General features: G+C 36.5%; 1 protein-coding gene across 1 annotated transcript in view; it reads right to left on the reverse strand.

The window, feature by feature from the left end:
- NSF (N-ethylmaleimide sensitive factor, vesicle fusing ATPase) overlaps window positions 1–14,292 on the reverse strand; it is a 103,610-nt gene that overhangs the window by 26,728 nt on the left and 62,590 nt on the right. The window contains exons 14-16 of the mRNA XM_025045614.1: window positions 14,263–14,284; window positions 11,305–11,438; window positions 1,245–1,311 (exon numbers count right to left, since the gene is read on the reverse strand). Coding sequence (XP_024901382.1) covers window positions 1,245–1,311; window positions 11,305–11,438; window positions 14,263–14,284 — 223 coding nt within the window. The remainder of the gene's footprint in view (window positions 1–1,244; window positions 1,312–11,304; window positions 11,439–14,262; window positions 14,285–14,292) is intronic.

Consider the following 14,292-nt stretch of genomic DNA (forward strand, 5'->3'; position numbering starts at 1 on the left):
TCATGCAAGTGAAAATATACTCAGAGGGCACACATTCCTGACACAGTAGTGTTGCTATGACCACACATCTCAATTGTGTTTAGATAAAGGAATTTACACAGAGCTATGAGTATGTGCCTAAAAGCTTTTAAAGAAATAATCCTATAAACTGGGCTGAAATGTATCAAAAATAGCAGACCAAAAACCTAAGTCACTAGATAAAACTATCAACTTAAAAAAACCTCACAGATATATCTGCTTTACTTTATAACAAACATTGCCTTAGGAAATAGGAGAATAAATAACAGAGGACCTAAAGCAGGTTTGAAAATCATGGGAAAATTGTAGTCAGAGCAGTTAACTTGAAATCATTACTGCACCATTATGGATAGCTTAAGGAAGAAGGGATTAATCAGGTGCTGGGTGGTATCTTCAGAGGTTTATTAAGTCATTTGGTGGGTTCCATTTCAACAGAGTTCATTACAACATCCTGAGCCATTGTTATAATACGTTTATTCCAGATTTTTCTAAATTTTCTAAAACTGAAATTAGATGAAAAAGTAACAACACTTCTCTGGAGCTGACTTGTAGATTATGCTTTGTGAGGTGACCGCGGGGACTGCCATTCATCTTTGTACCCTGTAGGAGTGCACTTAAACTTAGGAGATGTTTAATAAATATTTTTAAAAATTACGCACTTTTCACTTTCAGACTGTTTTCAACATCATTATTCCAATTTTGTCTTCACGATTACTCTATGGGATAAGTAAGGAAGGGGATAGAGTCTCCGTTTTATGAGAGCAGAAACTGAGGTAAAGAGAGCTTGCAGCTTCTGCCCCAAGTGTTATCTCACCCTAATCGTAAACTCAGAGGTACTAAATAGCAAATATACCCATTAACAAAAATTATTCATCATTTATTATGGGCAGGGAACTCTGTAGAAGATACAAACGAATATGAGGCAGGGGTTTCTACAAGAAAGAGGTTTATAATGGAGTTATGGTCATAAGGCATATTTAACATGAATAATGTCATTGACTAGAGAGATAAGAGATAATGTTATACTTCCTTACAAGGCAAAGAAAGGTATTTCTATTGCCTTACAGTTTATAAATACCCATTATGTAATGTGGCACAGACAGTACAACAGCAAACGTTACGACTCACCAAGCAGTCTCTCAATGTCGTCCATTTTTCTTTCGTAATTAGTGAGACATGAGCTGTAATGTGGCATAGACAGTACAACGGCAAACATTACGACTCACCAAGCAGTCTCTCAATGTCGTCCACAACCACACAACTGAGCTGGGATTTGTATGCATCATCAAAGATCTGGAAGAAAGTAAAAACATTTATTATCTCACTGCTCTCCATAATAATGACAATTTCCAAGAAGATAAAATTTAGTTAATTCTTGAGCAATGCCTAAATCAAGCAAAGTAAAACACCAATACTTCAGACTATACTATATTAGAATTTAGTAGATAATAAGATTTAAGAATTAAGAGTACTTGCAATTTAAGAATGAGGAAATCAAGGCCCAAAGCAGTTAAATGACTTGCCAAAGGCGATACAACTGTATCGTGGCTATGTCATGCCCGGGATGCTGAGGAAGAGCTGGTCATTAATTAACTGACGAATCCCGTCAAGTTCATAACAAAGGGCTCTCCTCTCTGCATCAGGAGCCTGAACTCAGTGTTGTGACTCAAGAGTTGCATGAAGCCACAGAGATGTGTAGAAAAAATTTGGATGTCATTTTATTATCTGTAAGAAATGTGGCCCTGTTAAGCAGGAATAACATTGAAAGAGCAGAAGCTCGTCAACTCAAATCAGACCATGATGGTCAGTGTTTACAAAGAATTAAAGTTGGGTATAAAGGATCAGAAAGATCTGGTTCTATCTTTAGAACCAGGCAAAAGATAAGAGAGCCAAAGAAATGGAAATTAAACGAAGCAGCGAAAGAAGTTGTTACATCCTCACAGGGATGTCACAATTTCGTGGGATGTATGATTCTTTATACATAAAGAATCAATTTATGTGTAAGTCGAATATAAATGCCCAAGGCCTTGAGACCAGCCTTTTTGTAAATGTTGGCGGTTCCTATTCCAGAGGCTATAGCAGGGCCTCAGTGCATCCCAGTGGTGTTGTCTGTAAAAATCATTCAGTCTCCCTGGTTGATAAGTAAGCTTGGTACAGATGGTAACCACCACTGCCTCATCTTGCGTGAAGTGGCGTAATATTCCTTAGCACATATCTTTTGACTACAGAAGATTAAGAATTATGTATAGAAATAAAATAAATCAAACTTACAATATTAATATTTTTCATACTAAGTTTAAAGACAATCTGTGTATATTTGGTCTTTATTTGTAACAATTAAGAAAATTCCATATTAGATTAATAGATTAGCCTTACTAGTTCTATTTAAAATATGCAATTGAATAATTAATTTTATTTTGGAAGGTAAAAAATAACTTTAATAGCCTTGCAAATGGTAAAGATAATCTAAGATTAACCATACTTACATTACATTTTGATTTAATTTGTTATTAAATAAATATAATTGTATACGTACTTTGAAACCTAGAATGTTTTATTTATTAGACAAACAGATGAAGTACTTGAAAAATAAAATATTTTAAATGTGTAAATATAGTTTAAGACATTTAAAGAAATTAAACCGTAAAAGTCTTAAGTAATTGCAAATTTTATTAGATTTACAAATAGAATAAAAGACGTAAGTGGACTTTTTTAAAGTTTAAGTTGTGTGCGTGTGTGCTGAAAAACTAGGCCTTAAATAATATAATGTTAATATGTTGAATTTTAATTTTTTTACATCTCAAATTAGCTACACGTGGTCTTTTCTATGTCAAAAGTCAACCTCAAACATGCAAACAACAACAACAACAAAAGTGAAAGCAAAGCAAAGCAACTCATGCTGACGACCTAGATGGCAGGTTCCTCTCCAGCACACTGTGTTCTGTAGAGTAGGAACTGTCTTCCTCGGTGTTATGTTTTCAGGGTCTGACACCTCACTGGTCCTTAATCCATGTTTGCTGCATGCACGCATAAAATAATGATCTCTGTATCCTCACATCACTTGGTATAAGTATAATGCCTTACCAGAAAAAAATCAATCAATATTTATTGAAAGAATAAATTTAAGCATTTTATATTCAAGGAGAAATATCAAGTAAGTAGTTGGAGATGTATGACTGAAGTTAGGGTATGGAGAAATTCCTCAGGACAGTGATTGCTGAAATCATGAAAGGGAATGAGATCTTCAAGGAGAAATGGTAGAGGCAGAAGAATAAAAGGCTAAGGGCTGAATCTTGGAGTGTTGCTCTATTCATTCATTCAACAAATATTTTTAAAATTCCTATTATGTGTCAAATATTAATGAAGGCAATAAGTAGTAAATAAGACAAATATGATCCTATTTTCACAGTGGGAAATACAGGATGATATGGTGGCATACAGCAAGGGAGCTGTGGTATACAGCAAGGGAACCAGGATGTGTACGGGGGAATATCCATACACATCCTGGTTCTCTTTCTGGCACATGGTAGCACTGTACTCCTTTACCCTCTCTTACATTAAGTATGATTATGGGGCTTGCTCTGGTTATTGAAATGTGAGTGAAAATATATTACTTTCTTAAAGGAGCTGTAAGAGGCATGGCATGAGTCACCACATTCCCTTTATCTCGCCTTGGCTGTCATGGAATCACATGTGAGATGGAGCCTCTACTACCTCTAAGCTTGAGTCTCTGAGAAACTTAACGAGCGGCCTTCTCTCTCTGAGCCATGATGGATACGTACTGTGAACAAGAAATAAACTCTGTTGAGTTAAGCCGGTGAGATTTTGGGGTTGTTCACCACTGCAACATAACTCTATCCTGACTGATACAAAGGCTTATGGAGTCAATGCTGTGCTCCTAAATTTAGGAAGTATTTAAGTTAAGACCTGAAGGCTGAACAATCAGTGAAAAACAGTGAAGAAAGTTATTTCATGCAAAGTATACTGAATATTAGGAGGCACAGAGGTGAGAAAATTCAGGAGCGCTGTAGGAATTGACACGTAGTAAATAAGAATTCAAATGAAGAGGTGCTGGTGGGTGAGAGATGATGCAGAAGAGAAATGGAAGTGACAGTGGAAAAGTCTGGAAGCCGTTCCCCTGTGGTTCTTTGCTATTTTTTGAAGACTGGACCAATATGAAAGCCAACGTGGTATCCTACAAACTCAGGTGATCTAAAGGAGTTACTGAAAATAATGCTTTGTTCTTCAAAACAGTTTTCATTATTCCACTAAAGGCTCTGATGCAAGTGTATAATTCTGTCTGTCAAGCTGTAATATCATAGACTACAGCCACAGGTGCCTGTGACACTATTTTCTACATTTTTCTGCCACTTCTCCCTTCTCAAAAACAGTATAGAGTTTTCATGGCTACAGAAACCTTACCAAGAACACTGCTTGGGTCTAAACTGATGATAAACTGCTATGTAGTCTCACCAACTTATCTCAGGTACTGTGATTCATGATGCGTTACAAATCACTTCACAGTCGATTGCATGGCCTACCTATAACATTTCAGAAAAAAAAAATACCTACAGCAGTCATTTAATGTAAAGTAGTTTTTTTACTGACAGCTCTTAATGTACTAATTACTATCACGGGGAGAGAAGTACTCAGAGGAAACTCTCTTAACAACATACTAACCATGACAAAGGCGGTACAATTCCAGTTGTAACTTGACCGGTTTCAGTTGACCAGTCAACTGAAACTCCTTTGGGTAGCAACTCTGCTCTAATTTAAATAAACACACCATGTTCACTTCTTACACATTCTTTTCCTTATCTAGTCCCTAGTATAATATAAGATCACCACTCTTCCCCTGGATTCATGTTTTCTGCCTGATCTCTTCGGCCCCTTCCATTCTTGGCTTCCTGGCCCAGGACCCAGCAGAGTAAGTTTGCTAAGGAGATACTGAGATTCGACTGGCACATACATGGGATTAGCTGTTGGACTAAAATCTACATGAGATATTTATATACTAAGCTGGGCATTTCTGCCACAACTTTAGGTAGATAAACCCAAAAAAGGAAAGTACTAGAAGCAAAGATGCAAAAAAAAAAACAAAACAGTAAAATTGTTCAAACTGCCCCAGCTTCATGACTACCACTGAAATGCCAAACCTCCCATCAGGAACAGCACACAGCAGACACACAGTGCCTGCTCCAGGTCAAACGATGCCAACACAACAGTGAGCCAGGTGGGCTGAAGCTGTGGCTAATGGTTGTATCTTACAGACTCTTTAATAAATTAATTTAAATTCTGATCCTCTCATTTAGTAAGATGAAAGTATGAAGCTCAAGCCTTTTCTTGCTGGAGAGGTTATCAGTAGGGGATCATATACGTTATCATGCAAACCAGGACACCTGAAAGCAGGGGGATTTTAATAATCACACTGGAGCAACAGGTAAAAACCAGGATTGCTCAAAGCAAACTGGGGTGTATGATCATCCTAGTTTTATCAGGGAGTTTCCTACAGAGCAGGTCAAATTTCAGCATATAAATCGTCTTCAGGTCAGAGAAGTCTGAAAGAAAGCTCAAGAAAAAGAACAGGAAGAACTGAAGAAAGAGAAAGTATGAAAAGGAGTTGCTTCGCTGAACGTAGAAATAATGAGAGGACCATTCTAGAAAATATAGAACATCACTAGAATCTTATAGTCTATTTCTAGCTGTGGACATAATGAGATTGTGATCATTAAACTCTCTGGTTTCACTTCTCTCTTGTATGCCAAGGTAGGTGGTGGGTCTTAAGAGATGACCTAGGATGTGAGGAGCCTGGGCTCAAGGCAACAGCAGAATGGATACGCTCTGTAAGCACTGAGGAAAGGGAAGTGTGGGGCTCCAGATACGCGGGGCTGAGGGGCAGGTCCGAATATGGTCCTCAACGACGGTGCAAGCTCTCAAGGTACACAGCCCACCCCTGGAAACTGTAGACGAGCTGGGAGGTACCTGTGTGTAGGGGAGGGGCAGCAGCTGCAGACTCTGGAGTCTACATGAATACAGATGGGAACATGCCAGCATTAGCTCCATGTTAATCCCAGCCTTTCAGAATCACAAACCACAGCAAAGCGTGTTCTAAGTAGATTCTGTCCTCCATTTTCTATAACCTCTTTAGTGCTCCGAGGTAAGTGAAGCCAAATTCTCTGCTTCTTTTGGGGCCGAAAGAGTTCATCTCAATTCTGAAGTGGTTGGCGTGAAGTACCTAGTTAGAAAGACTCTGATGACTTAGAAAATCCCTAATGTAGTAAATCTGTCAACAATTAGTTGAAAGCATACTCTAATCATATTTGGTAGCATATAAAAACGTAAATGAGCAAATTCAAATCAGTGCTATCAGTAATAATCTCTAGTTTCTAAAAATAACTTGGGAGTAGACCAAGCAAACATTAGCTGTCTTCTGATGAAACTGCCTCAGGAAGTGGACCTAAACTTTTGGCAAAGCCCTAAAGCTTCCTGGAATGACCTTAAAATCCTTTATTTGTTCTCCCTGCTTTTCAGGAAAAATTCTTACATTTTCATATAACATGAGCCACCAAATGAGGTATTCTTAATAATATAAAAAGTCACAAGGTCTGAAAGATCTGTACCGTCCTCCTTCGTGTGCCAAACAGATAGAAATGGCAAAAGACAAAGTGCATTAAACAGAATGACAATAAGCGCCTGCCCTCCCAGCCACACAGAGACCTATAGTCACTTCTGGAGTGTCCACTTCTCTCAGTTAATACATGCACAAACTTCAACAAATCAGCTACGTGATATATTAGGATGTTAACCAAAAACATCCAAATTCTGTTGCTTAGTAACTGCTGTCAAAAGATCCAATTTCCAGCTCTGCTCTTTGTATGGACTAAACCATGAAAAGAGGAGGATTAGGCGCCATGATTCTGTTCTGTGCAGACTACAATTTGCAGTGGGATTTACAGGAGGATATTCAAAGAAGATTATTTCTTTCTTGCAAAGCTAGTGGAAAGGAAAATTTCTTCCATTAATTTTCAGTCCTTTAAAAACAAGACTATGTTATTAATGGGTATAGTTTCATAAGTCAGTGATATTTTTGCTTAATTTTGTTCAAACAATTTAGTCACATCAGACTGTCCTATTTCATCTCGGTACAGATTGTGCACTTGGAAAGCATCAAGATTAGGTAATTAGTTAAAATCAAATTCTATTGCTTCATTCTTTAGTTCATTTAATGCCACTAATAGAACTAGGAAACAGATTTTTTTAAAGGTATAGATGCAAAAGTGGATAATGGAATTAAATTTTTTAAATAGAATGAAGTTGGGAAAACAAACATAAATGGGGGAAAGAGGAAGATTTGTGAATACTTCAAATATCTTAATGGAACATATGATATTCCTCTCAGAATGTGAGGGTAATACCTCATACAGACTTTGGCAATACCGAGGAGTTTATCTATGGTAAAAGGACTTAGTAAGTAAATTAAAAGAAGCACAAGGTGGATTTTAAATTAATTGAGAATAAACTACTTACATATATTTTAACACCATCCGTAAGTGAACAAAAAGCAATAGCTTAATTATAATTAAATCTTAGATACTCATTAAAGCAAGCCTAATGACCCTCTCTACTTAAAAAAAATTCTTACCTCTTGGTTCAAGTAATAAAATGACATATAAAGATATTCTATGAATCAACTATCTAGATCATCCCTCTTTAACAAATATTAACGTGTTATAATATTTCTGAGTTTTACAAATTATTACCATTGCAAAACATTTTGAAAAATCTTTAAAATTGAGCATTTAATCATTAAAATGTAGCTGAAGAAATAATTAAATGCCAATTTGTTAACTATAATATTGGCAAATATAGATTTAAATAACATCAAGTGTGAGAGTCCAAGGAAACTGTTGCTCTCATATGCGGGACTGCTAGTGTAAACTTTCGGAAGAGGTGGGCTCTTATAAAAATCATCTGTATTTTGACATAAGAGTTTTGATAGCAATATTATCAAAAATCTTTAAAATATTCATATTTTTACCTTAATCCTGATTCTGAGAATTTAACCTAAGGAAAAAACCAAAAGTGTATGTACAACAATAATAATAAGTAAAAATAACCACTATATTATTTATTAAACACCTATTATATCCCAAGGCACTGCGTGATACTTTACATAAATTACCATTAATTCTCATAATAACCCTAAGTGGCAGCTATTAACATTATCTTAATTTTACAGATGAGAAAAGAGAGGCTTATAGGTTAAGTGACAGACTATAAGACCTTGTAAATGTAGGGGAGCTGGGATTCAAATTCAGATCTACTTAAAACTTAAGTCCAAGTTGTCAGCCAGTAAAATATGATGCTACTCTAAAAAAAAATCTAATAAGAAAATGGGGGCAGTAATTTCCCTGGTTTGGTAGTTCTACAGAATATTATTTATACTTGTAAGAAAACCTGGCAACAACCTAAATGTTTAACAAAATGAGAATGTTTAAATGGATATTATATAGCTATTAATTTAACATAATATTGAGATAAATTTTAATGACATTGAAAAAAGTTCCTAATATAGTAAGTGAAAAAAAGCAGGTTTACAACAGTATGTCCAATGTGATCCCCAATACACAACGCACGAGCGCGCGCTTGTGTGTGTGTGTGTGTGTGTGTGTGTCAGAGTAGAGAAGAAAACTGAAGAACGAATATAGACTCGTTTTTATTTTCTCCAATGTTCTTTTCTACATTTCCTAACTTGCTTTTGTAATTAGGAAAAGCTAAGTTTGGGGGTGGTATAGGGGGGAGCACTTACAAGGAAAGAACTGTTCTCTCCAGAATGATAAAAAAAATTATAAATTATTTGTGCTCTGAAAAAAATTTAAAACATCTTCCCATCCTCACACTAAAAATGAAGGGAAGAGAACAGTGGTGGGAGGTAGATGAGAAGTACTAAAGAATGGCATTTATGTTTCATTTTCAAAAGCAACCTGGAAGACTTAGCACCTTGAGACTGGTTTGAGCCCTCAGGCTTTTGTCAACCTATCATTAGGCAACAATGTGAAAATTATTTGCAGGGAAAGATTTTGCAGTATTTCTAATATAGTTCTAAGACACCTATGCTTCACTCTTTTCTCTGTTCTATACTTTAGTTACAGAGAATAATATTTTTCCCCAAGGAAAACCAAAGTCTAATGTGTATTTATTATACAGTTGAAACAGAAATAATTTTTTGTAATTTTAAGGGTGTATGGTTGATCCAGACAGTGAATCATGAATCGAAACAATTTTGAATAAGCTTGTATAGACACTTATTTTCATATTCCTTAGCCTTCTACTCATTTAAAACTATGCCTTGAAAGGCTTCAACAATTTAAAGATTAAATCATAAGTTATTAAGCCATTAATTTAACCATTTAAGCCTCTAAAATCGGCACATATTACCTTCCCCCCTCAAGTCAATTTGCAAGAGATTAAAATAATAAAAATGATAATATCTCACACTTACAAAGCAGCTTTGATCTGCAGGAGCTTAAAGTACTTTTTAAAAACTTTATAGAAAACTAGGACCATCCACCCACATCTCAGAGTACATCTGAGGCTGGCGCTGGCAGCTGGTGAAAAGCAATGGAGTAATTTACCATCTGTACAGAAGATGACTACTTTTGAACAAGTATAAGGAATAGATGAAGTTAGAGAAATGAAATAGAATTAGCTTTTCAATTAAATGGTAAATTCAATGGCCACAGATTCTAAGGGATATTATTTAAATTGTCACCAGAGGAAGTGGTTTAGGGGTTCCTTTTAGAGGGGGAAAAACAAAGAAACTAAACCCCGCCCACACTAGGGAAGTTACTGGTCCTAGGGATCCAGATTTCCTCAAGAAGGACAGACACCACTGATTTCGCCTCAGACACAGAATAAACTATGATACTGAAGTTCTTTTTGTGTCCGGCAGCACTGCCCTCTCTATCACACTCAATTTCAAAGGACCTCACATAGGGCATCGATCTTGACTTTTCTGGTGTGCCAGGCTGGGATCCTGCTCCCAGCTTTGCCTCCTTCATCTGTTCAAGCACTCTACACAAAAATTTCTGCCACCTGCACAAACAAGAGATGAACTTTTCAAACATGTATTTTTGGAGTCTACTTCTTTTTAAATATTATTTTCCTCTTCAGTCTCTTCCCTAAAGAAAAACAGAAGTAATTCTAGCCTACATCTTTATAAAGTGAGGGCCTCTGAGCACAGTCAAAGAACACCTGCGCTGTCTTCACTGCGTGGCACTTCAGTTCTCACGATTCTTTTCCCTGATTCTGATTTTCCCACATCTCTTTAACTTATAGTCAGTTCTTATTTATAAAAGATCAAGCATTACAAAAAAAAAGGATTTAAGTAAAGAAATACTTCAACTAGATACACAACAAAATTTCTTCACTGTCTGGGAGTATACAGAACCAGAATACCAATGGAAACACTGGCTATCAAGTGGGATGAAACAGCCTTTAAGAATCTTTGTCACTGATTTTTGTTGTTTTTAAAGAGCAGCCACCTACTATCCCAGATGCCTTCCATGACACTTGCTTGAATGTATGAGAGATGGACCAGATGATCTTATAGTCCTTTCAGCTCTAGGATTTTATTCTATGTTGTTTTAACTTTCACTGATGGTTCAAAGCAGCCATATTGAGAAGGTGACAAGTGGCACTTGGAGAAAGGAAGAAGGATGAGGACTGCGTTAAGTTGCCAAGCAGACTCTGATTATAATCTAATATACCACCATCCTTTTGTAGAGGTTTTAAAAAATATCTTTCCAATGATATACCTCTGTAAACAGTCAGCTTAAATGGCCCTCAACAGTTTGACTCTGTACATCGATGAAAGAACTTAAAAATCTTAAATGAATTTGCTCCACTCTACTCAAACACTCTTAAATGTATTTTTCAACCAAGTCAATACAAACTCAAGAAATGAAAATGAATTGTAATATGTACTAAACAAAGCATAATTTGGGAGATAAAAGTACTCTAATAAAATGCATTGCAAATTTAAACATATCTAAAACAGCTGCTCTTTCCCCCAAATTCTGCTGATAATTTAATTCCACTTGAGAAGAACATAGTTGCTATGGCTCATACACACACACACACACACACACACATTTATATATATACATATACAGGTACAAAGACAGATAGATATATACATGTGTAAACACACACACACACACACACACACACACACACACACATCTAAGAGATAGGAAATTAAAATGAAAGTAAAAATCTTGATACCTTCTTCATGGCCTGACACTTGGCTGTCTCAGAAAAGCCAATCATCTTATCAGGAGAACAGATCTTGATGAAGGGGAAGTTGGATTCCTCTGCAATCTTTGCCGCTAACGCAGTCTTCCCACTGTGAGGAGGGCCTGCATAAAGATATGAGCAAGTCAGGGGAAAAACGCCAACCTAAGCAAAGGGGAAGAAAACAAGTTTAAACTTTCATCCACAATGTACTGAGGGCTCGACTGGCTGCTCATTAACATTTCCTGACACGATTTCACAGCAGACATGTTTTCTCTTATTTATTAGCAACTAAACTTAATGAACTGATTACCATTTCTCAAAAGTATGATGAAATACACTCCTTTCCCACGTAGCCTTAATCTTTCAAACTTCTGGCTAAATGTATGAAACGCAAGAGTTTTGCTTCTTAAAAAAAAAAAAGAGTGCATTCAAATGCCTATCACTATTTATGTTGTTATCAAATCATTTGTCTGACAAAAAAAAAACAAAACACTATCTTAGGAGATGATATTAGGGAAAAACTGCCTTATTAGAAGCAAATGTGACTTAAAAAGCTAGAATTCTAAAGACGCAGGCCTTCTCATAAAGGAAACTAAATCTACAAATTCACTTGTATTTAGACAGCTTCTCCTTCTTCTCTTCCATGTAATAGAAAATGTGTCCCTCTTCCATCCATAAACCGGCAAACCCTCCTCCCTCCCTTTCCACCTTCGCAGAAACCTGACATTATTGATAGCACCTTCTACCCTATAACTTCCATTTCTTCCTCTTTCCTGAAGCCTTTCCAGCAGCATGTAAACATGCTCTAGCCTACCTGACAATTTAATAAACAAAACAAAAAAGCTCTTTCTGGACTTCATACCCCTCAACACTGCTCTTTCTTCCCTTCAAAATAGAACATCCCTAAATAATTATCTACACTGGCTGCCTCCACTCTTCACCTTCTGCCCATTCTCAAATCAACCCTATGGCTCTTCCATTCCCGTTACATGGAACAGGCTCCCATCAGAGTCACCAATGGCCTCCATGTCACCAAGTCCAATAGATACTTTACCTGTTAGAATCTTAATTAAGTTTATTTGATACACTGATAATGCTCCTCTTTCTTTAAACACTTTTCCTGGCCTCTTTGATAGCACATTCTCTCTTTCCACTCCCTCAGCACCCCACCTTCCCACCCAGTTACTCTTGCTCAGTCTCCTTTGTCAGCTCTTTCTGCTTTACTTAGTCCTTAAATGATCAGTTCTAGGCCCCTTTTACTTCTCAACCTATACCTGTTCTGTGACTTCATCCATTCTCTGGGATGCCATAGCAGTCTATATACTGACAGCTCATGAATGTATACTGCCAGTGCCAGGTCTGGGCACTGGACCTACATATCCAATGGGCTAATTAACATTTTTGATTCAGTTATCCTACAGGAATCTCAAACTCAACATGTCCAAAACTGAACTCATGATCTTTCTTCCCAGATCTGTTTCTCCACTAGTGTTCCCAATTGTAATAAACAGTACAATTTACCAGGCTGAGTATACCAGAAACCAGGGGATCATATCTGATACCTCTCTCATATTCCATCTGGTTACTTAATATTTCTAAGCTTCAGCTTCCATAACTATAAAATAGGGATAACAGTAGCATCTACCCTCAGGATTGAAGTGGGGTTTAAATGAGATAATATATGTAAAGTGCTAGAAGAATAATCGGTAAATAGTAAGAGTTCAAAGAATGATAGCTAATTAGGATTAATAATTATTTATAATCGTAATTATATTCTTTTATTCTACTTCCTAAATATTTCTCAAAATGGTCTACTTATCTCCATCTCTACTACCACTGTTTCTTCGAATTACAATCAGCTCTCATTAAGACTAATGCAACTGCTTCTAACCACTGATCTCTTCTGTACCTTTTTTTGCCCCTCCAATCCATTCTCTATCTCGAAGCAGCTGTGATGTTTTAAAATACAAATCTGATAACATCACTTAACTGTTTAAAAACCCTAGAAATGACTTCCCACTGCCCCTCTAGATAGAGTCAAAATCTTTAACACGGTCTACAGGTCTTAGCTTGAACCGGCTCCTATGTACCTCTTCAGTCTCACGTCTGGTCAATCTCCCTTTCTACTTCAGTCTCCTTCGTACCCAGGGCTTTTTCACATGCTGGTCCCAAAGTACTCTTTCCTGATTATTTTGTCTGGCCAGCTTCTCCCCATCCTTCAGGTCTTGGCTTTATATTTTTCTCTCTGTGAGCCTCACCCCCAGAGCCCTGGAAGGGGTTAGATTCCCCTGTCATGTGTACTCCACGAACTTCTCTGTTGTACTAATCATAACTGTAAACAAACAATTGGTGACTAGAATGTCCTTCCCTTTTTGTCTACTAGGCAAAATTCTAACTGATTCTTCGAAAAGTCTAAATTAAATACCACCTCTAAACACCACTCTAAATTAAACACTAAATTAAATTTCCTTGACCACCACCCCTGGGCAAAATGGCTTGCATTCATACACATATTCACACATATACACTGTAGTTAGGCATTTGTTTACATCTTTTTTCATGACTAAACTGAACTCCATGAATGCCTTTGTATCCCCAGTGACTAGTTCAATGCCTAAAACACGGTACGTGCTCAGTGAATATTTATTTAATGAATACTAAGTGATGTTACACAGTCTATTAAGTAAAACAGGAATTTAGATATATCATTTAGATTAAGTAAAACAGGAATTTAGAAAACTAGTTGCTATCATTCATCAGTAACATTCTACCCCCAAGAGAACTTTAACTTGTGCACAATATTGGTACATAGACTGGATTACTATTATCAGATGATGAACAGGTTTAAAAATAAAAATAATTCATTTTTCTGAAATGTGCTAAATAGCTTTATAAAAGAGCTTTTTTTGAAAAAAAACTTAATACCATCTCATTGTTCTTTCTCACCTTCCAAAAGGACGCTAACCAGTGGTGTGC

Source organism: Pteropus alecto, unplaced genomic scaffold (assembly GCF_000325575.1).
Source record: "Pteropus alecto unplaced genomic scaffold, ASM32557v1 scaffold313, whole genome shotgun sequence".
Lineage (NCBI taxonomy): Eukaryota > Metazoa > Chordata > Mammalia > Chiroptera > Pteropodidae > Pteropus > Pteropus alecto.